The sequence below is a fragment of the Sus scrofa genome, chromosome 6 (assembly GCF_054392235.1).
Source record: "Sus scrofa isolate SSC_HxYL_T2T_F1_AM1 chromosome 6, Sscrofa_HxYL_maternal_Yorkshire_Landrace_v2.0, whole genome shotgun sequence".
Classification (NCBI taxonomy): Eukaryota; Metazoa; Chordata; class Mammalia; order Artiodactyla; family Suidae; genus Sus; species Sus scrofa.
Window position 1 is genome coordinate 50,264,568 of NC_139388.1, and position 23,937 is coordinate 50,288,504.

Consider the following 23,937-nt stretch of genomic DNA (forward strand, 5'->3'; position numbering starts at 1 on the left):
TTAAGAAGACATATTTGTATGAATGATATAAGCTTAAACGTAGCTATGTAGGGACAAATTACAGATTTTTTAAATTCATTTTTTCCTTTTTTTTAAGGGCCACACCTGCAGCATATGGGGGTTCCCAGGCTAGGGGTCAAATCAGAGCTACAGCTGCGGGCCCACACACAGCCACAGCAATACAGGATCCGAGGTGCATTTGTGACCTACACCACAGCTCACAGAAATGCCAGATCATTAACCCAATGAGCAAGGCCAGGGATCGAACCTGCAACCTCATGGTTCCTGGTCAGGTTCATTTGCGCTGCACCAGGAGGGGAACTCTCATTCATTTATTTCTTACTGCCACACCTATGGCCTATGGAAGTTTAACTGCCAGGGATTAAATGAGAGCCACAGCTGTGACCCTAGGGCTTCGCATCATTTAACTCACTGCCAGCTGGGGATGGAACAGGCACTTAGGAAAGCGACCCCCGCCACTACAGTCGGACCCTGAACCCACTGAGCCACAGCAGGAACTCTGTATGTTTCTTAAATTTCTGGTTTAGACAATGCGAAGACGCACGTGTCTAGTTTTGTGCGAAGTTTCCAGGAGAGTCTGAGAGTTCCTCTGTGGGGCCCTCGCCACGCCCCCCTCGCGCCTTGGGGAGGGGCTTGGAGCGCGCCCCTGGCCTGCCGCAGGGGCTTCTGGGAGATGTGGTCCCGCCGGCGCGCCTCCGCGGCTGCTTGCGCCTCGGCATGGAGGGGTGGGCCTTCTGGGTCCGCGCCTGGCTTGTGTTGAGCAGGGTCTGTGGCGGCCTTCGTGCCCAAGACCTCCTGCCCTAGAGAAGTGAGTTCCCCAATTTTACTGGCTGAGGGCAAGGGAAATAGTCAGGGGTCTCCGGGTAGTGGGAAGGGGGAACGTGAAAACCGAAGGTTGGGGTTCGCGGAGCCTGAGGGGCGACGCGGGGGGCATCTTTTTGGTTTAATGGCTGCGACCATATTTCCCCAGGTTGGTGGGCTTCCAGGCGTTTTGGGGTTGGGGGCCCGAAAAGGATCCTTAGATTTAAGAGACAGCCCACGCGGGGCCTTATTGTTTGGGAGGCAACTGGGGCATTGCAACCCCAAGTTGGTGGGACAGGACAGTAAGGCAAGGTCTAGGGATTTGGGGGTGTTTTCTGGAAAATACAAAACAAAACGAAAAACTGCTCAAGCTAAAAGTTAAGAATTAGGTTGTATTTGATGGACTTTCTGAGGACTTAAGCCTGGGAGGCAACCTCTCAAGTCTCTGGGAGACTGTTGGGAAGAGGTAAGGGAGGAGCCAGGAAATACGGGAGTTTTGCTGCAGCAAAAACCAGATAGTCGGAACATCAGAAGATTACTGTTAATTAAAGAAAACCAGACATCTCAAGTTAATGAATTTAGCACTTTTCGATGTATGAGGTGATGAAAGAGTCCAGGCTTATTGAATTCTTTCTTTTGATATGTACCTTAATTATCTAGGGCCAATATCCTGCTTTTCTCCATCCTGAATCCTCTCAGGGTACACAGTTGGGGCGGCTGCTGGCTTGCTGGCAGCAGCATCTTTTGTTTACTCCTGTGGCAGGTGGCATTCTTAGTTCACAGGGGGAGCATCTGAGGCTGTGTGTTCTTAGGTGTTTGGGGTGGGGGGGACTAGATCTCCTTTCTAGGAGTTGAGAGATATAGGGAGGAGTTAGGAAGGGCATGCCCCTGAGTTTGGGATGTAGTGAGGGTCATGAGTCTTGGTCTTTATGGTGACAGTGTGTTCTGGTGTCCTTGGGTTTTGGAGATGTGACTTGGACTTTGAGGAGTGGGGCCAGAGTCTTGTATACTCACTTTTGTTGTAGATGATCCTGTGAGACCACCTTCACCTCTGACTCAGGGCTTTTTATATAACTGAGCCAAGGGGTATGTTATCTGAGGGATGAGCAGATTGTTCTGGATGCCAGGGCAGGTGATTCCCCCAGCCAGGCCCTCCAAGAATTGCAAAGGACTGCTGCCACTTTGCATCTGGATAGTTGAGAAACCCCAGAGATTAAAGGGGTCAGCAGCTTCTCTGAATTCCCAGGTGCAGTGGAATTAAATGATCTTCACTTGGGGACTTGCCTCTGGGGTAGTAAAGCCAGGCGTGTCACATCTATAATCACCTCCACCGTTCTCTGCAAAAGAGAATTCTTCACCCTCTTGGCCAGTGCAGGCTGTGGGGGAATATTTCCTTTGTTGTCTCAGTGGACGGTTATAGTTCCAGGTATTAAAGATGGAGATGTCCCCGTTGTGAATTTGTTGTCACAGGTGACTTGTAAGTCACAGGCCTGGCTGTATCTCTGCAAAGCCCCTTGAGTACAAAGGTTGCGGGATGTGTATGCTGTACATTTTCTTTGGTCCTGCACGTCAAGTTTGGCTCACAACTCTTTTATTTTCCTTCAGGTAAATGTGGATCTGCAGAGACTGAATATGAGATTTCTGGCACGTGACTCAGACCTCATTGCTCTTGGCCCCTTATTCTGCCCTTTTTGGGATCTGCTGGCCCTGAGAGATCTGTGAAAAGGGGAGAAAATGGCCACATGGTTCCTGGCAGCAGGATCCTCGGTAAGGGGAATTTAACCTCTTTCATGCAGTAATCCCTGCCCCCCAGTTAGATGACATGTTTGTTCACTACCTTGAAGCACCCACCATGAAGGTGAAGTTTCCCACAGCTTTGGGAAACTCCAGAGGAAAGTCCGCTTTCCCTCCATGATTTACTCCCCACCACATCATAACCCTTGGCACACATTATCCTTTGCCCCTACTTTTCATTAATTTAGTCCACAAATGATTTATCCTCTCTTCCACATGTCTCAGTGTGTGCTGTATACTTTGGAGGTACTGTTCCTTTCTTGAGGGCTCGTAGGCCTTGTTGAGGTGGCAGGGTTTTTTTTGTTTGATTGGTTTTTATCCTTATAGCAGTGGAGTTTAAAATTTGAGTGGTAATTAAATTAACAGTAATTGGAGTTCCTGCGGTGGCACAGTGGGTTAAGAATCTGACAGCAGCAACCTGGGTCTCTGCCAAAGTGTGGGTTCGATCCCCAGCCTGGTGCAGTGGGTTAAATGTTGGCTTAGGTTGCAGCTGTGTCTCGGTTTCGATCCTTGGCCTCAGAACTTCCATATGCTGCCGGTGGGGCCATAAAAAGAAAAAGAAAATTAACGGAAATTGCAGGAATAGTACACATGACACACGTATTCCTTTCTTTTCAAATGTTTTTATTAAAATTAAAAAAAAATTTTATTATTAAAGAATAGTTGAGTTCCCGTCGTGGCGCAGTGGTTAACGAATCCGACTAGGAACCATGAGGTTGCGGGTTCGATCCATGGCCCTTCCTCAGTGGGTTAACGATCCGGCGTTGCCGTGAGCTGTGCTGTAGGCTGCAGACGCGGCTCGGATCCCACGTTGCTGTGGCTCTGGCGTAGGCCGGTGGCTACAACTCCGATTGGATCCCTAGCCTGGGAACCTCCATGTGCCGCCGGAGCGGCCCAAGAAGTAGCAAAAAAAAAAAAAAAAAAGAAAAAGACAAAAAAAAAACCCAAACAAACAAAAACAAAGAATAGTTGATTTACACTGTTTTTCTGCTGTATTTATTTATTTATTTATGACCACACCTGCGGCATATGGAAGTTCCAGGAGTTGAATTGGAGTTGCAGCTGGGGCCTAGGCCACAGCAACACTGGATCCAAGCTGCATCTGTTACCTATGCCATAGCTTATTTATGGCAATGCAGGATTCTTAACCCACTGAGCCACAATGGGAACTCCTATTTTCTGTTAAAGTATAGATGATTTAAGTGTGAACACCTGTATGCCTTTCACATTTACCAACTGCCAACTTTTTGCTAATTACTTTATCATTACATCTCTATATGTATATTTGTCATTTTGAGTCATTTGATAGTACGTTGCAGACATCATGTCTTTTATCCCTAATTACTTCAGCATGCATTCTCTTAAAAACAAGGACATTTCATTAAATAGCCATTAGTATAATTCAGAGAATTTATTATTGTTATAATACTGTTGTCTAATCCCCAGGGGGGTAAGGGCTTGTTATTTTGTAGAATGTTCCTCAAATTGGATTTGTCTGTTCTTCCTTCATGATTAGATTCAGATTATACACTTTTGGCAAGAATGACACAGGAGTCCCCACTGTGGCACTGTGGGTTAAGGATCTGGCATGGGTCACAGCTGCAGCTTGGGGTTCAGTCCCTGACCCAGGAACTTCCATAAGCCATGGGGGTAACCAATAAAAAAAAATAAAAAAAAGAATGACACAGAAGTGATATGTCTTCAATGTGTCATATCAGATTATCAGATGGTACGTAGTATTGATTTCTTTCATCATGATACTGTGAGCATTTAATTAACGTTGGGTCTGCCAGGTTTCTCCACTGTAAAGTTTTCGTTTTGGAACTGGAGAGGAAAGGAACAGATCTCATAAGCTGGCTGTCACTATCACGTGGAAGGCATATCAAAGTAGGGACAGAGAGGGAATAGAATCTTACATAGAAGACTGCCATAGTGGTCCAGGTAAGAGCTAATTGTGTCCTGGACCAGCGTGATGGCAGTGGAGGTGAAATGAAACAGAAATAATCAGGAGTTATGTTCAATTTTGCTATGAACCTTAAACGGCTCTAAAAAAAATAGTCTTAAAAAACATAAAGATTATCTTTTTTTTGTCTTTTTGCCTTTTCTAGGGCTGTACCTATGGCATATGGAGGTTCCCAGGCTAGGGGTCCAATCAGAGTTGTAGCCACTGGCCTACGCCAGAGCCACAGCAACATGGAATCCGAGCCTCGTCTTCGACCTACACCACAGCTCACGGCAACACCGGATCCTTAACCCACTGAGGAAGGGCCATGGATCGAACCCGCAACCTCATGGTTCCTAGTCAGATTCATTAACCACTGCGTCACGACGGGAACTCCCAAAGTTTATCATCTTAACTATTTTAAATTGGACAGCACAGTAGTATTAACTATAGGCACATGGATGCACAGCTAATCTCTAGAACTCTTTTATCTTGTAAAACTGAAATTCTGGGAGTTCCCGTTGTGGTTCAGTGGTTAACGAATCTGAATAGGAACCATGGGGTTGCGGGTTTGATTCCTGGCGTTGCTCAGTGGGTTAAGGATCCGGCGTTGCCATGAGGTGTGGTGTAGGTCGCAGATGCGGCTTGGATCTGGTGTTGCTGTGGTTGTGGTGTAGAACGGCAGCTACAGCTCCGATTGGATCCAGGCCTGGGAACCCCCATATGCCATGGATGTGGCCCAAAAAAGACAAAAAAAAAAAAAGTGTTTAACTTTAGCAAATACGACATTCTGGAAATGGCATACTACTACTGCTGGTTATTATTACATAAATAATAATGTATAAACATATTAGTATATGATTATAATATATAATAGTAACAAATACATGATATTCTGGAAATGGCAAAACTGAGGAAACAGTAAAAAGATTAGCGGTTGCCAGGAGCTGGTGGGGAGAAGGAGAGGTGAGTAGGCAGAAGATTTTTAGGGCAGTGAAAATACTCTGTATGAAAGTATAACAGTGGATACATGTCCTTATAAATGTGTCCAAATCCATAGACTGTACAGCACCAAGAGTAAATCCTAATGTCAACTATGGACTTTGAGGGAGTTCACTGTGGCTTAGTGGTAATGAACCTGACTAGTATCCATGAGGACGAGGGTTTGATCCCTGGCCTTGCTCAGTGGACATTCCTGTGAGCTGTGGTATAGGTCACAGATACAGCTCAGATCCCGAATTGCTGTGGCTGCTGTGTAGGCTAGTGGCTACAACTCCCTAGATCCCTAGATGGGAAATTCATATCCCACACGTGCAGCCCTTGAAAAAAAAAAAAGAAAAAATAATGAAAACAAATAAACTGTGGACTTTGAGAGGGAGTTCCTGTTGTGGCGCTGTAGAAACAAATCCAGCTAATATCCACGAGGATATGGGTTGAATCTCTGGCCTCGATCAGTGGGTCAAGGATTCAGCATTCTGTAGTTGTGGTGTAGCCAGCAGCTACAGCTCTGATTTGACCCCTAGCCTGGGAACTTCCATATGCAATGGGTGTGGCCCTAAAAAGAAAAAAAAAAAAAAAAAGAAAAAGAAAAGACTATAGACTTTGAGTGATTATAGTATGTCAATGTAGGTTCATTAGTTGTACCAAATGTACCATTCTGGGGGAGAATGTTATGTGGGAGGTTGTGCAATATGGGAAGGTTGTGGGGGCAGGGGTTTTACAGGAAATGTCTGTACCTTCCCCTCAATCTTATTGTGAACCTAAAAGTGCTCTAGAGAAGTCTTTTTTTTTTTTTTTTTTTTTTTTTTTTTTGGTGTTTTTGTTTTTTGGGTTTTTGTTTTGTTTTGTTTTGTTTTGTTTTTTTAGTTTTACAGAGGAGGAAAGAGGGAGACTTGTCACTCTGTGTACTTTTACACACATAAACATGCATACATCACCCTTTTTCTTTTTTTAATGTTTTTTCAAAAATAAACATTCTGGAGTTCCCATCATGGCTTAGCTGTTAGCGAACCCAACTAGCATCCATGAGGACTTGGGTTCGATCCCTGGCCTTGCTCAGTGGGTTAAGGATCCTGTATTACCATGAGCTGTGGTGTAGGTCGCAGACACGGCTCAGATCCTGTGTCACAGTGGCTGTGGTGTAGGCTGGCGGCTACAGCTCCGAATGGACCCCTAGCCTGGGAACCTCCATATGCAGTGGCTGTGGCCCTTAAAAGACAAAAAGACAAATAAATAAATAAAATACACATTCTTGGAAAAGAAAGGAGTTTAGGAAGTGATAGTTCAGACAGAAAATGAACAAAATGAAGTCTATTTATAATAACCATACTGATTAGGAAATTAATTGGGGGAGAAAAGATTCCATTCACAGAAGCAACAGATGTCTCAAACACATTACCTTGAACCTAAGAAAAAACATGCAAAAACTTTAACAATGCAACAAACTCCCTGAGCAATAGATCAGAACACCACCCATTGTTCTTAGATTTTAAGGGGTGATTTAAACCAAGGCATATGGAAGTTCCCAAGCTAGGGGTAAGATCCTGGCTACAGCTGCCAGCCTACACCACAGCCACAGCAACAACAGATCTGAGCTGCGTCTGTGACCTACACCATAGCTCGTGGCAATGGGGATCCTTAACCCACTAAGTGAGGCCAGGGAATCACTGTAACTTATAAAATTTTTGTAAAAAAATTTAAAGTGAGATGTAAATTATGTACAATAAGTGGCACAAATCTTTTTTTTTTTTTTTTGTCTTTTCTAGGGCCACACCCATGGCATACGGAGGTTTGCAGGCTAGGGGTCTAATTGGAGCTGTAGCCGATGGCCTACGCCAGAGCCACAGCAACACGGGATCCAAGCCGCATCTGCGACCTAACCACAGCTCGAGGCAACACCGGATCCTTAACCCACTGAGTGAGGCCAAGGATCGAACCCGCAACCTCATGGTTCCTAGTCGGGTTCACTAACCATTGAGCCACGAAGGGAACCCCAAGTTGCACAAATCTTAAGGTACAACTCGGTGAAACTTTACAATGAAATCACCACCCAAATAAATATAGAGAATATTTCTGTCACCTTATGAAATTTCCCTTATGCCCTCTTCCAGTTCCTCCATAGGCAACTACTGTTTCTGATTAGTTTTGCCTATTCTAGAACTGTATAAATACAGTCTGTACTCCCTTCACTGAGCGTAATATCTCTGAGATTCATCCAGCTGTCACCTTGACATTTAATTATTTCAGTGCTCATTCCATAGCTTGTATTTGTTTAAAAACAGAATAGCTTATAATATTTTGCTTCATAAAAATACATTTTTGTTAAAAATAGAAGAATATTGGAGTTCCTGCTGTGGAGCAATGGGATTGGCAGCCTCTCTGCAGCGCCAGGACACAGGTTTCATCCAGGCCGGCGGCAGTGGGTTAAAGCATCTGGCGTTGCTGTAGCTGTGGTTTACGGCACAACTGTGGCTCAGATCTGATCCCTGGCCTGGGAACTCCATATATGGCAGGGCTAAAAAAGAAAGAAAAAAAAAAAATAGAATACAGTTGGAAATAAAATTGAACATGAGGCATTCCCATCATGGCACAGCGGAAATGAATCCGAGTAGGAACCATGAGATTGAAGGTTCGATCCCGAGCTTTGCTCAGTGGGTTAAGGATCCAGCGTTGCCGTGAGCTGTGGTGTAGGTCGCAGATGTGGCTTGGATCTGGTGTTGCTGTGGTTCTGGAGTAGGCTGGCAGCTACAGCTCCAATTAGACCCCTAGCCTGGGAACCTCCATATGCTGCAGGTGTGGCCCTAAAACAACAAAAAGACCAAAAAAAAAAAAAAAAATTGAACATGAAATTATTCTATGTCCAATTTCCCATCAAATGCATGAGGATCATTTACATCTATGTCAAATAGTCATATTTAAAAAAAAGAACTAGGAGTTCCCGTCGTGGCCCAGTGATTAACGAATCTGACTAGGAACCATGAGGTTTCGGTTCGATCCCTGGCCTTGCTCAGTGGGTTAAGGATCCGGCGTTGCCGTGAGCTGTGGTGTAGGTCGCAGACGCGGCTTGGATCCCGTGTTGCTGTGGCTCTGGCATAGACTGGCAGCTACAGCTCTGATTGAACCCCTAGCCTGGGAACCTCCATATGCCGCGGGAGCGGCCCAAGAAATGGCAAAAAGACCAAAAAAAATAATAATAATAATAAAAAAAGAACTTATGAAAGTGAATCTTAATAGTTTGGCTGCTTTCTTTGTAAAGTTATACTAAAGTTGTCATTCTTTGTTGGTATATGGAGCTGCCTCATTCTTTTTTTTATTGATTTCTTCTTTGATCTTTATAATTTCCTTCCTTCTGCTGACTTTAGGACTTTTTTGTTCTTTTTCTAATTCGTTTAGGTGGAGGGTTAAGTTGTCAATTTGGGATCTTTCTTCTTTTTTGAGAAAGGCCTGGATTGCTGTAAATTTCCCTCTGAGCACTGCTTTCGCAGCATCCCATAGATTTTGAGAGGTTGTGTCTTCATTATCATTTGTTTCAAGGTAGTTTTTAATTTCCTTCTTGATTTCCTCATTGACCCATTGGTTTTTTAGTAGCATGTTGTTTAGTCTCCATGGAGTAGGTTTTTTCTCTTTCCTTTTCCCATGGTTGATTTCTAATTTCATGGCATTGTGGTCAGAGAAGATACTTGAGATAATTTCTACGCTCCTAAATTTATTGAGATTCGCTTTGTGTCCCAATATGTGGTCGATTCTTGAGAATGTTCCATGAGCATTTGAGAAGAATGTGTATTCTGATTTTTTTGGATGTAGTGTCCTGAAGCTATCAATGAGGTCTACCTTTTGTATTGTTTCCTTTAGGATCTCTGTTGCTTTATTGGTTTTCTGTCTAGAGGATCTGTCCATTGATGTGAGGGGGGTATTTAGGTCTCCTACTATGATTGTATTCTCATCAATATCTCCCTTTGTGTCTGTTAATATTTGTTGTATGTATCTGGGTGCTCCTATATTTGGGGCATATATGTTGATGATAGTAACATCCTCTCCTTGGATGGATCCCTTAATCATTAAATAGTGTCCTTCTTTGTCTTTCTTTATGTCTTTTGTTTTAAAGTCTATTTTGTCTGATATGAGCGTTGCGACTCCTGCTTTTCTGTCATGTCTATTGGCGTGAAATATTTTTCCCCACCCTTTCACTTTCAATCTATATGTATCTTTTGTCCTAAGGTGAGTTTCTTGTAGGCAGCAAATTGAAGGTTTTTGCCTTTTTATCCACTCAGCCACTCTGTGTCTTTTGATTGGGGCATTCAGTCCATTGACATTTAAGGTGATAATTGATAGATGATTATTTATTGCCATTTGAACCTCGTGTTCCAGTTGATTCTATGGTTCTCCATTCTTCCTTTCTTTTTTTTTTGGTTGGATGGTTTCCTGTTATTATCTGCTTGAGTGTATTTTTTTTTTCATTTTTTGCAAATGCAATATTTGGTTTTGGCTTGTGGTTGCCCTGTTTTTTAAGTATGCTAACCCCTTCCCATAAGTGTGTGTTTTAGCCTGATGGTCCTGTAAGTTCAAACACTTCATTACTATATTAAAATTAAGAAGAGAGACGTACATACAAGCAAAAAGGGTTATTTACCTCCTGACATCCCTTGCCCACATTTTATGGTTTTGATGACTCTTTTTTATTTTTTTCTTTTTAATTTTATTTTGTGTGAAGCATGTTCATGATTAAATCTGTATGCTGGCTTATTTGAGTGACTTCTCTCTGATTGCAGTTTCCTCAGTCCTAGTTCTTCCTCTTCTTCTTCTTTTTTTTTTCCTTTTCTTTTTTCTTCCCTTTCCTTCCTTTCTTTTTGGTTTAGAGAAGCCCTTTCTTTTTTTTTTCTTTTTTTTTTTTTGTGTCTTTTGTCTTTTTTTTTTGTTGCTGTTGTTGTTGTTGTTGCTATTTCTTGGGCCGCTCCCTCGGCATATGGAGGTTCCTAGGCTAGGGGTTGAATCGGAGCTGTAGCCACCGGCCTACGCCAGAGCCGCAGCAACGCGGGATCCGAGCCACGTCTGCAACCTACACCACAGCTCACGGCAACGCCGGATCGTTAACCCACTGAGCAAGGGCAGGGACCGAACCCGCAACCTCATGGTTCCTAGTCGGATTCGTTAACCACTGCGCCACGACGGGAACTCCCCGAGAAGCCCTTTCAATATTTCCTTTAAGCTGGGTTTTGTGTTGCTGTATTCTTTAGGTTTTTGTTTGTTGGGAAAAATCTTTATTTCCCCTTCTATTTTAAATGATATTCTTGCTGGATAGAGTATTCTAGGTTGCATATTTTTTCCTTTGAGCACTTTAAATATCTCTTGCCATTCCCTCCTGGCCTGTAGTGTTTCTGTAGAGAAATCAGCTGATATTCTTATGGGGGTTCCCTTGTAGGTAACATTCTGTTTTTCTCTTGCTGCCTTTAGGATCCTCTCTTTATCACTAACTTTTGCCATTTTTATTATGATGTGTCTTGGTGTGGGTCTGTTTGGGTTCAGTTTGTTTGGGGCCCTCTGTGCTTCTTGTATCTTGAATCCAGTATCCTTTAGATTTGGGAAGTTTCCATCGATAATTTCTTCAAATATATTTTCCATCCCCTTATCTTTTTCTACTCCTTCTGGAATTCCTATTATGCGTAGATTGGCCCGCTTTGTATTATCCCATAGGTCTCTTATATTGCTTTCCAGTTTTTTGATTCGGTTTTCTGTCTGTTGACCAGATTGAGTGATTTCCATTATTCTATCTTCCATATCACTGATTCGTTCTTCTGCATTATTCATTCTGGTTTTTACTGCCCCTAGTTCGGTTTGCATCTCTGCAAATGAATGTTCTAGTTTTTCTTGGCTCCTCCTTATATTTTCTAGTTCCTTTCTGAGGGTATCTGCATTACTGTTCATATCTTCTCTTAATTCCTTCAGTATTTTCACTATTTCTCTTTTGAACTCCAGGTCTGTCTGACTGCAGTGCCTCATTCTTTAGCAGATAATGGAAAGTTCTTTAGTATCACACATGCGACTATAACACACATCTCTGCACTCATATCTTCATGCTCTTGTGCAAGTCTAACATGTAGAATTGGAACTGTGGGACCAAAGGAGTTCTGTACATTAAAAAACATTCTTTTTAGTGAACTGAATTTTTTATTTTGAGAATTAATTGACACATGATAAACTGCACATATTTAAAGTGTTCAATTTGATATATTTTGACATTTTTATGCAATCATGAAACCATCATCTTAATCAGCATAATGAAAGTTTCCTGGTTCACTTTTGGCAGGGGTTACCCTGCTTCCTGATCCTCCAGCCCCCCTTAATTTGATGGATACAATCAAATCACTCCCCCCAGGAGACTGTCTTTTTTATGTTCTAACAGCATATGAGAGTGATCATTTTCCCCTGGCCTCACTAGTGATAGGATTATCAGATTTTAAAACCTCTACTGATCTGATAGCGAAAAGAAAAGTTGAAGAATTTCCCAGATTCACCTTTTGAGAATTGTAGATTTATACCCCAAAATGGGAGGTTTCCAGGAAAGCTTCACAAAGGAGGCAGCATTTGCTGCCCTGTGACTTGATCAACCTGTGAAGCTACCATCCGGAGAAAGTCAGAGCTGGGAACCCCCAGGAAATAGAGTCATGCCTTGTACACATGAATGCTTAGTAAATGCTTACCGCCACAACTGCGCCTTAGGTTATTAACTGTGCTCTCACTTAGACAGAGACATAGAACCCAGCGTGAAGTCTGGGCTGCTGGGACATCTCCTCTCCTACCTACAGGAACAAAACAGCTACCTGAGCATGAAGGCTGCAGGAGGCCCTCTATGTGCAGCAGTTCCATCCTTGGTGGAGACAACACCTCCTGAAACCCCCTCTGGATGTTCCAGGTGGAGTTTGGAGAAGCTGAAGAAAGATTACTCCGGAGCCACTGGGGCTGAGGGGACTCCTCTCCTAACAGGGATGGCAAGAGGGGAGACCATGTAGAAGTTGGAGTGACCTTGAAGTCTAAGAAGAAAGCTGAAAGTTAAATCATTACCAGGCACATAGTGGGTATTCATTAAGTTTGGGGAAGGAGGGAGGGAGAAAGTGGGTTGAAGGGCCATCTGTAAAAGCAGAGAGGACCATGTTACCAGCTGAACACAGTGTGCCCCCTTCTCCCTTCTTGGTAACTGAGATGCTTGGTCTCCAGTGAGCCAGGTTCATTTTTCACTGCTGCCTTCTTCTTCCCCAGCACTGCCTTCTGAGGGCTCTGTCTTTCTTCAGGAAGAGGAGGAGATGCCCAAATTAGAGGTATGTTAGGGTTTACCTTCTCTCCCTAGAAATATCACCTACATACTTCATTTTGGGATTGGGGAAGGAGAGCAAATAGCATGCACATCCATTGTGCTAGTCCTGGGCTAGACATCTTTTCCTCCAGTTTCTCACAAAAGTAGCTGTCTGAGCATTGCTGGTAGGAGTGTAAAATGGTATAATATATTTTAGAAAACAGTTTCAGAATTTCTTGTAAAATTAAGCAGACACTAGCCATTGACCCAGAAATCCCACTGTACATATTTACTCAGAAGAAATGAAAATGCATGTTCTCACAAAAATCTGTGATTTTTAGCAGCTTTGTTTGTAATAGCCCCAAACTAAAAAACAACCCAAATGGCCATCAACTGATAAGTGGACAAACAAAATGTATTAATCCATGTAATTAAGAACTATTCAGGAAGCTCCTGGTGTGGCCAATGGGATCAGCAGCATCTTGGGAGCCCTGGGACTCAAGTTTGATCCCCAGCCTGGCACAGTGGATTAAGGAACTGGCGTTGCTGCAGCTGTGGCTTAGTTCACAGCTTGGCTCTGATCTGATCCCTGGCCCAGGAGCTCCATATGCCATGGGATAGCCCCCCCCCCCCAAAAAAAAGAGTTCCCGTCGTGGCTCACTGGTTAACGAATCCGACTAGGAACCATGAGGTTGCGGGTTCGGTCCCTGGCCTCGTTCAGTGGGTTAATGATCCAGTGTTGCCATGAGCGGTGGTTAGGTCGCAGACGCGGCTTGGATCCCGTGTTGCTGTGGCTCTGGCATAGACTGGCAGCTACAGCTCCGATTGGACTCCTAGCCTGGGAACCTCCATATGCCGTGGGTACAGCCCTAGAAAAGGCAAAAAGACAAAAAAATGAACTACTCGGGGCAGTGGTGGAGGGAGGAATAAACTACTGATACATATAACAACATGAATGAATTTCAAAAGCATTAGGCTGAGAAAAATAAGCCAGACACAGAAAAATACATGCCGTGTGATTCCGTTTATATGAAACTCTAGAACAGGCTAAATTAGTCTGATGTCACAGCAGATCAGTGGTCATTGAGTGTCGGGAGTGGGAGCAGAGATCAACTGGGACAGACAGCACAAGGGAACTTTCTAGGGTGATGGAAAGGATCTGTGTCATGATTGGTACATGAGTTACACAGGAATATTCTTTTGTCCAAACTCATCAACTGGCACAATTAAGATTCATATAATTTACTGGCGTTCCCATTGTGGCTCAGTAGTTGACGAACCTGACTAGTAACCATGAGGTTGCAGGTTTGATCCCTGGCCTCGCTCAGTGGGTTAAGGATCTGGCATTGTGAGCTGTGCTGTAGGTGGCAAACGCAGCTTGGACCCCGCTTTGTTTTGGCTGTGGTGTAGGCTGACAGCTACAGCTCCAATTTGACGCCTAGCCTGGGAACCTCCATATGCCCTGTATGCGGCCCTAAAAGACAAAAGACAAAAAAAAAAAAAAAAAAGGATTCATATAATTTACTGTCTATTTAACCTAAATTGGAAAAAAAAAGTAAACAGAAACAACATGAAAAACAATTCCCCTCTCAAAAAAAAAAAAAAAAAATCTGTGGTATTGAGGACATACCTATTTTAAAGAAGAGGAAGGAAGATCAGAGAAGATAATTTTTTTTGCCCAGCATCGTCTGTTTGGCCTCTTCAACTTTGCACAAAGCACCATGAGAGTTGGCTTGACATTCTGCTTGCCCCTATGTGCTCCCATCATCTTTACCTTGTGAGTTACCAGCCCTTTGTAAACCCTCTTGTCCTCATTCTTTATTTGTCAGGCTTAACATTTATGCCAAAAATCGACCAGAGACCAGGCTGCTGGGGTGTGACACCTGTCTGTTGTCTGATCCTTGTACCCTCGATTCCCCCTCATAGCTGTTCTGTGCCTTCCCCTCTCTTCACGTTTTGAACAAACCCCTCCCCATGAGGGAGCTTCCTCTTCCCCACATTCTGACCTCTAGTACCATAAATTAGTTTAGGCTGATTTTGAATTTTTTAAATAGAATCAAGAGTACTTATGGTACCCTTTTTTTTTTTTTTTGCTTTTTAGGGCCACACCCACGGCATATGGAGGGTCCCAGGTGAGGGGTCCAGTCAGAGCTACAGCTTCTGTCCTATGCCACAGCCATAGCAATGCCAGATCTGAGCCGAGTCTGCGACCCACACACCACAGCTCACAGCAACACCGGATCCTCAACCCACTGAGCGAGGCCAGGGATGGAACCCGAAACCTAATGGTTCCTAGTCGGATTTGTTTCTGCTGCGCCACAATGGGAACTCCAAGAGCACATACAATACACTTTTGTGCCTGGCTTTTTTCAATATTATGTTGTGAGGCTGAACGATATTGTTGCATGTATTTGTAGTTTGTTCATTTTCATTTATGTATAGCAGTAGTTTCCAAAACTTTTTGGTTTCAGGACGCCTTTACACTTTTAAAAATGGCTTGTTATGTGGGTTATCAATATTACTAGATTAGAATTTCAAACTAACAAAAATTTATTATTTTATTTATTTTATTTTGTCTTTTTAGGGCCACACCCGAGGCATACGGAAGTTTCCAGGCTAGGGGTCCAGTCGAAGCTATAGCTGCTAGCCTTCACCACAGCTACAGCAGCGCCAGATCCAGATCTGAGCCACGTCTACCACTACACCACAGCTCACAGACAACACCAATCCTTAACCCAATGGATAAGATCAGGGATCGAACCTGCATCCTTATGAGTACTAGTCGGATTCATCACTGCTGAGCCATGAAGGGAACTCCCTCAAACTAGCAAAAATTTAAAATATTTATTGGAATTCCCGTCATGGTGCAGTGGTTAACGAATCTGACTAGGAACCATAAGGTTTCGGGTTCAATTCCTGCCTTTGCTCAGTGGGTTAATGATCTGGCGTTGCCGTGAGCTGTGGTGTAGGTTACAGATGTGGCTCGGATCCCACGTTGCTGTGGCTCTGGTGTAGGCCGGCAGCTACAGCTCCGATTCGACCCCTAGCCTGGGAACCTCCATATGCTGCGGGAACGGCCCAAGAAATGGCAAAAAGACAAAAAAAAAATAATAATAAAAAATTTATTTATCCATTTGAAAATTAATCCATTCCACACTAATATCACTTTTTATAGAAAATACTAAATTTTCCAAAGCAAAAAGAATTTAAAGAATGGAAAGTTTTATACATCTTTGCTAATCTCTGTAATGTCTGGCTTAATAGAAAACAGCTGGAATCTCATATCTGCTTACACATTTTCTCTCTTGCAAGATCATGTCATGAATCCTCTGCAAAATTCATCTGTATAGTTGTAAAAGAATGAGAGTGAATAAGCTCATTAATATCTTAGAATTATTATCAGAGTTCCTGTCATGGCGCAGCAGAAACAAATATCTTAGAATTATGAAAATAATGAATTAATTGTGCTTTTTAGGGCTGCACCTGCAGCATATGAAAGTTCCCAGGCTAGGGTCGAATCAGAGCTATAGCTTCTTTTTTTTTTTTTTTTGTCTTTTTTTGTCTTTTTGCTATTTCTTGGGCCGCTCCCGCGGCATATGGAGGTTCCCAGGCTAGGGGTCCAATCGGAGCTGTAGCCACCAGCCTACGCCAGAGCCACAGCAACGCAGGATCCGAGCCGCGTCTGCAACCTACACCACAGCTCACGGCAACGCCGGATCGTTAACCCACTGAGCAAGGCCAGGATCGAACCCGCAACCTCATGGTTCCTAGTCGGATTCGTTAACCACTGCGCCACGACGGGAACTCCAGAGCTATAGCTTCTGACCTGCGCCACAGCCACAGCAATGTGGGATCCAAGCCATGTTTGCAACCTATACCAGAGCTCATAGCAATGCCAGATCCCTAACAAACTGAGCGAGGCCAGGGATTGAACCTGCATTCTCATGGATACTAGCTGGGTTCATTTCCATTGCACCACAGTGGAAACTCTCAATTATTGATTTTACAGGTCTCCCTGACATGGTCTCAGGGAACCTCAGGGGTTGGTGAACCACACCTTCAGAACTGCCACTGAATATTCCTCCTTCACATGACTGTATCAGAGTTCAACACATATCATTTCTACTATGGATGTTTGAGTGGGGCTTTGGGGCCTATGATAAATGTTGTTATAATATGTAATCATCAGAGGGAGGTTTTCTAAGTAGCAGTTCTCCTTAACCAGACTCCTTTTTGGTTTCTGTTGTTGTTTGCTTCTTTTTTTGCTTTTCAGGGCTGCATGTGCAGCATATGGAAGTTCCCAGGCTACAGGTCAAATTGTAGCTGCAGCTGCCAGCTTACATCACACCCACAGCAATGCGTCTGCAACCTACACCACAGCTCATGGCAACGCCAAATCCTTAACCCATTGAGCAAGGCCATGGATCAAACCCGAATCCTCATGGATACTAGTTGAGTTTATAACCTGTTGAGCCACAATAGGAACTCCCCAGGATCCTTATTGTTATATATGTCTGGTTCCTTCTTATGCAACTGTCCACTCACTTTTCTTGCCAACTGGAATTGCCCACCTCCCTTCCCTCTGTTCACATTTTTTTTTTTCCTTTTTATGGCCACACCTGCAGCATATGGAAGTTCCCAGGCTAGGGGTCAAATCAGAGCTGCAGCTGCCAGCCTACACCACAGCCACGGCAACACCTAATCCAAGCTGCTTCTGCAACCTATGCTGCACCCCTTGCAGCAGTGCCCAATCCTTAACTTTCTGAGCCAGGCCAGGGATCAAACCATGGACACTATCTTGGGTTTTTAACCCGCTGAGCCACAACAGGAACTCCTTTATTCACATTTTAACTGTCTCACAAGACTGGTACCTGGCTTTCTACATACTACCTGCCCTAGTAGCCCCAGCCCACCCTGGATTCCCCCTTCTCTGGATCCTTCCCCGAGTAAATCTCAAACTTACTCTGATTCGCAGAATGTTGTATAGATGGCATCTCTGGAACTGTGTAGCTTTTGGTGTACTCTGGTTCGAGTTTGAATCTTCTCACCAAAGAAACTTTAAAGTCTGAAAAGTTAAAAGAAATGTGCCCTATGTATCTTTTCCATCATCTACATAACATGATACAAACAGGTGCATGGATATGTACCTCTGTTAGTCTAACTGAGCATCCTAGAAACTGCCAGGACTGCTTATAGATGTCAGAATTCACTAGTGCTCGTCAGCTGCATTCCTCTGCGGAAATGGGTAGCCCGAGGGTGACTGTGTTTGTTGTTTTAGGTGACATTCAGGGATGTGGCTGTGGACTTTACGCAGGAGGAGTGGGAACATCTGGACCCCTGTCAGAGGCACCTATACAGAGAAGTGATGTTGGAGAATTATGGGAATCTCATTTCCTTGGGTGAGAAGAGCCTCTTCCTGAACCCACCTGCTCTCTTACTGGTTTGGTTGTATGGAGTAAATCCTGAGAGGATTTGCATTTCAGGGTCCACATATTCCAGATCCCTATGGTAATGGGTATAAGAATTGAGAGGGCAGAAAAATACCTGAAATGATGGTGAGAAATGCCTGTCCCTGTCCAAATTAAAGGAGACTAAAGAAATAAGACAACTAAATGCAATGCTTTATTCTAGATAGAGACTATCCAGGAAAAGAGTGTTAAAAGGGACATATTTGAAACAGTTGGCATCATTTGCAAGTCAGTTGTGGACTAGAAAATAATTCTGTGTCAATTTTGATGCCTGTTCTGTAGTTATGGAAAAACAAAGTCCCTATTCTTAGGAAATTGATACTGAAGAATTTAGTCATCGAGAGCCACAGGGCCTGTAACTTTCTCTCAGATGGTTTAGAAAAGAATTGTGTGAGAGGAAATAATAAAAGTAAATGGGCCAAATATTAACAGTTGCTGACTGTGGGTTAGGATTCTATGGGTGTTCTGTTCTGTGTGCTACTTTTGCCATTTTTCTCTAAAATATAAAGTTATCCAGAAAAACCTGCATCCCTAGGTTCTATCACCAGGGCTGCTGATTCGGTGGATTGGGAGTAGAGTCTGCATTTTTGACAGGTCTCTTCAAACCACATTTTGGGGAGTTCCCATCGAGGCGCAGTGGTTAACGAATCTGACTAGGAACCATGAGGTTGCAGGTTTGATCCCTGGCCTTGCTTAGTGGGTTAAGGATCCGGCGTTGCTGTGAGCTGTGGTGTAGGTCGCAGATGGGGCTCGGATCCTATGTTGCTGTGCCTTTGGCATAGGCCGGCAGCTACAGCTTCTATTAGACCCCTAGCCTGGGAAACTCCATATGTCGTGGGAGCGTCCCTAGAAAAGGCAAAAAGACAAAAAAAACCCAAAAAACAAAAAAAACCCACGCATTTTAGGCAGTGCTGCTATGGTGGACAAAGAATCATTACTGCCTGTTTAAACCATTGAGAATTATTACTGTTGTATATTGCACATAGGCCTCTTCACTGAAAGTTCCCTGGAACTGCTAGAGTCTTTTTTTTTGGTGGTGGTGGGGGGAATGTTTGTTTGTGTGTTTGTAAATATGCAATGTAATTTTTTTTTTTTTTTTGGCTGTGCCTGGGGCATGTGGCTTGTGGAAGTTCCCGGGCCAGGGATAGAATCCACACCACAACAGCATCCTGAGCTGCTATAGTCACAATGCCAGATCCTTAACCACTGCACCACAAGGGAATTGCTATAAAATGTGATTTTGATGTGTAATGGTTTTATTCACCTTTCCTATTCTTCAGAGGACCTTCACAAATATCAAGAGATAAGATTTGTGGGAGGGTCCTTGTCCACATCACATTGCCCTAATCCATGTGTCTTTCCCCTCAAGCAGGGCATCTGCTGTCCAAACCAGAAATGACTTTCCATTTTGAACAAGGCGATGTGTGGATGGAGGGAAAAATACCAAGAAACTCCTATTCAGGTGAGAACCCGTCATGCAGGAGAAAATGACATCAGTAATCCTTTAAGAATCCATGAGCAACTTTAAAAACACTACATATTATTTGACTTTTTATGCTGATAATTTAATTGAAAGTATTTAAATATCTATTTGATTGGCGGTAAAGATCTTTTTTTTTTTTTTTAAATAAAAGCATTAAGTTCCTAAAATGCACTTAGAACCAGCCTTACCATGTTATTGGTTCCTCATTAAAACTTTTGATGGGGAGTTCCTGTTGTGGCTCAGTGGTAGTAAATCCAACTAGTATCCATAAGGGTACTAGCTCACTGGGTTAAGGATCTGGCATTGCTGTGAGCTGTGATGTAGATCTCAGACACGGCTTGGATCCCATGTTGCTGTGGCTGTGGTGTAGGCTGGCAGCTGCAGCTCCAATTCGACTCCTGGCCTGGGAACATCCATATGCCACAGGTACGGCCCTAAAAACCAAAAAAAAAGAAAAGATGTTGATTCCATATTTATATGAAAGTTATGTTTTTAACTTTTTGATAATTATGCTTTGATAACATTAACTCATTCGTAGCTCATGGAATTTGACTTGGTGTTTCTACTAACATTTAGTTTCCTTGTCTAAGGAAAAGGTCCCCAGTATCTTCCCCTTCCCCTTGAAACAAAAATGAAAAACCTCAAGTCCGGAAGACACAGACCAGCAGCCCAGCACTTCACTCAATGAAGTTTCTCTGCCTTTCCAGTACAGCCTGAATGTGTCCAGGAGCACCGTGCAGCCTCAGACAAAACCCCTGCTCACTCTCTTTGTCCCAGGAGTCAGGGATGGGATTCTCTCTTGGCGAGTATCTCCTGCCTGGAGAAAAACTCTGTGTAGCTGTCTCTAGTGTGACCAAGACTTCAGCCAGCTCAGAAACCTTCTAATTCACTAGCAAACCCATATGGGACAGAAGCTCTCTCCATATAACCAGTGTGGAAAAGCCTTCAGTGAGAGGACAACAGACCTTAACCTTTCTCTGCTCCTCCCAGGAGAAAAGCCCTACCGGTGTGCGGAGTGTTGCCGAGTCTTCGACTCAGGATCTGCTCTGAGGAGGCACAGGAAGGACCACATGGGAAAGAAACCTCACACGTGTGAGGAATGTGGGAGAGACTTCAGCCGTAGCTCCAACCTGTCCATCCATCGGCGAGTTCACACGGGCGAGAAGCCCTACAGATGTGGTGTGTGCGGGAAGGACTTCAGCCGGAGCTCCAACCTCTGTATCCACCAGCGCGTCCACACAGGTGAGAAACCCTTCAGGTGCTGTGACTGTGGCAAGGACTTCAGCCGCAGGGCAGCCCTGCAGATCCACCAGAGTGTCCACACAGGCAGGAAGCCCCATGCCTGTGAGGTCTGTGACCGGAGCTTCACCTCACGCTCTGCACTGACACGGCACAAGCAGGACCATGCAGGAGACAAGGCCTATGTGTGTGACACATGTGGCCGGGGCTTCAGCCAGAGAGCCAACCTCTACCTGCACCAGCGGGTTCACACTGGGGAGAGGCCATTCCGGTGTGAGGCCTGTGGGAAGTGCTTCAGCTGGAGCAAGGACCTGGGTATCCACCAGAGGGTCCACACAGGAGAGCGGCCCTACAGGTGTGCAGCTTGTGGGAGGGACTTCAGGCACCGCTCGGCCCTCAAGCGGCACCAGAGGGTGCACACAGGGGAGAAGCCCTACCCCTGTGCCGTGTGTGGGAAGGGCTTCCGTCAGAGAGTCCACCTACAGATGCATCAGAAGGTGCACTGTAGGGAGAGGCTTCCAGGATTGGGCTCTGCACATGCAGGTACTTTCCACAGCCAGGGTGAATGCCAGAGTGTGGGTGCTGAGGTGCACAGCATGGATCAAGCTTAATGATACATGGCATTTGTTAGTGTTGATACAGAAAAGGGGACAGATCAGAAGTGTACAGGTTGACAATTTTTCACGAAGCGAACATACCTATGTCTAGCACTTAGATGGAGATATAGAGCATTTCCAGCCCTCCCAAAAGACCTCTGCATGTCTGCCCCTGCAGGCTGGCCAAAAACCCCCAAAAAACATAGACTGATTTTGTAAATTTTAGAGTATCAAGTGGAATTATACAATATGTAATCTTTCATGTAGGAATTTTTTTTTGTCTTTTTAGGGTTGCACCCTTGGCATGTGGAAGTTACCAGGCTAGGGGTCCATTCGAAGCTGTAGCCACTCCACAGCCACAGCAACATGGGATTTGATGGATACTAGTTGGGTTCATTAACCGCTGAGCCACAACGGGAATCCTCATATAGGAATTTATTCACTCAGTGTCTGCATCCGTGTTGTTGCTTGTATTCAGAAGTTCATTCATTTTATTGTTTAGTGGTATTCCATTGTATGACAAACCACAGTTTGTCCATTCACCTGTTGATGGACATTTACATTTGGGTTATTTCCAGGTTTTCCAGATTTGGTCATTTTGAATAAAGCTGTTGAAAATTTGGGGTACTTATCTTTGTGTGGACATATACTTTAATTTCTCTTAGGTATATACTTAGGAGTAAAATTGATGGATATTCTAAAACTTTTTTTTCGAAAAATGGGATTAGTGTTACCTTGTTCATTAGATTTTCACATGTACTTGGAAAATTTCAAACAAATATAAAATAGAACAATGTGAGAAACACTCATGTCCCCATCATCTAGCCTCAGCAATCAATTCATGATGAATTTTGTTTCCTCTATTCCACCCTGTTCCCTTGCACACATCCTGAAGTGTTTGGTGTTTGTTTTTTTGTTTGTTTGTTTTGTTTTGTTTTTGTCTTTTTTAGGGCCACACCTGTGGCGTAAGGAAGTTCCCAAGCTAGGGGTTGAATCAGATCTGTTTCCACTGGCCTGCACCACAGCCACAGCAATGCCAGATCCGAGCCACATCTACAGTCTACACCACAGCTCACAGCAACACTGGATCCTTAATCCACTGAGTGAGGCCAGGGATGGAACCCGTAACCTCATGGATCCTAGTTGGGTTCGTTAACCACTAAGTCATAAAGGGAACTCCCTTTTTACTATTTTTTAACTTTTAGAGGAATATTTCAGTTTTCAGTGTCATTAGTACCTAAAAATAAAAGAGTTTGCCTAAAATTGTTTAAAACTCAGCAGGAAAAAATAGAACAGTACTGGTATATGAAGACTCGAATACAAAGAGATACAAACCTTGGAAGACATCTCTGTGGAACAGCGACCAAACAGAAAGAGCTGGAAGTGTTCTGGGAAGCAGGTAGAAATAAGTCCCAACCTTTGGCCCTGCCCAGGACCACCTCTGTTAATTCTTAAATCCACATGAGGCTCTCTGCTTAGAACTAAGAGACAGATTTAGGACAGGTAACCTGAGTTGTCTCCCTGGGCCCAGCATTAAAATCTGCGTGCAAATTTGGAAGATGATTAGGAGGCAAATACCACATGGTTTTCAGAGTCACTTTTCTCAGTCTTTTTTTTTTTTTTTTTTTTTAAATCCATGTCTGGATTAGCTATCCACTAGTGCCGCATATTTCATAACCTGAGGTGACAGTAGCAGGTGTTTAAAACAGAAAAAGTGCCCCAGAGCAACCAATTCCTGTCCAACTAATCCTATGGTGAGTAGTAGACTATACTGTAGAAAATTTTGAAAAAAAAAATATGATAAACTGTATGAAACAATAAATAGTGGTTCAAACCCATAAGCCTGATATGGTCACTATTGAAATGTTCCATTGTAAAAGGGGTGGCAGTAAATTTTATTGTAATTGTTTCATTTGATTCTAACTTGTTATTACAGATCAGTGGTCATAGGATGTTTGGAGGCCCTTTCAAGTGATCTGAATGGTCAAAACAAATTTCCTCCTAACACTAAGGCATTATTTGCTTTTTCCTGTCATGCTGAAATTTGCACTGATGTTGCAAAAGCAATCGTGGCTAAAATTGCCAGGCTTTTAGCCTGAATCAAGACATTGTCACCAAGTGTTTCTATTAGTTACTGTATTCTTTACCACTCCCTACTTGTGGTTAAAAAATGCCTGTTTCACTTAAGAATGTTCTTCATAAAATAGTAAAAATTAATTTTGTTAAATCTCGACACTTGAATATAAAGCAAATATGTATGTATATATGATGAAAAGAGAAAAACACATAAAGACTTTCATGCTGAA

General features: G+C 43.5%; 1 protein-coding gene across 12 annotated transcripts; it reads left to right on the top strand.

Moving 5' to 3' along the window:
- Nucleotides 1-712: 712 nt before the first annotated feature.
- Nucleotides 713-23,937, top strand: LOC146402350 (uncharacterized). Of its 12 annotated transcripts, none has more exons than XM_084960808.1 (7): nt 713-829; nt 2,428-2,589; nt 12,361-12,626; nt 12,812-12,870; nt 18,124-18,244; nt 19,683-19,775; nt 20,787-23,937. In XM_084960808.1, the coding sequence occupies exons 4-7, from the start codon at nt 12,856-12,858 to the stop codon at nt 21,644-21,646; spliced, it is 1,089 nt and encodes a 362-aa protein (XP_084816934.1). In that variant the 5' UTR covers nt 713-829; nt 2,428-2,589; nt 12,361-12,626; nt 12,812-12,855; the 3' UTR covers nt 21,647-23,937. The 12 variants fall into 12 exon arrangements, with proteins under 12 accessions (XP_084816934.1, XP_084816939.1, XP_084816937.1 ...); XM_084960813.1 differs by having other exon boundaries at nt 19,686-19,775; XM_084960811.1 differs by having other exon boundaries at nt 12,844-12,870.

Coding starts and splice junctions, on each gene's coding strand:
- LOC146402350 (XM_084960806.1), top strand. CDS start 2,557: ATGGCCACATGGTTCCTGGCAGCAGGATCCTCG. Junction 2,590..18,123: donor TCCTGGCAGCAGGATCCTCG/GTAAGGGGAATT, acceptor TTGTTGTTTTAG/GTGACATTCAGGGATGTGGC. Junction 19,776..20,786: donor ACCAAGAAACTCCTATTCAG/GTGAGAACCCGT, acceptor TGCTCCTCCCAG/GAGAAAAGCCCTACCGGTGT.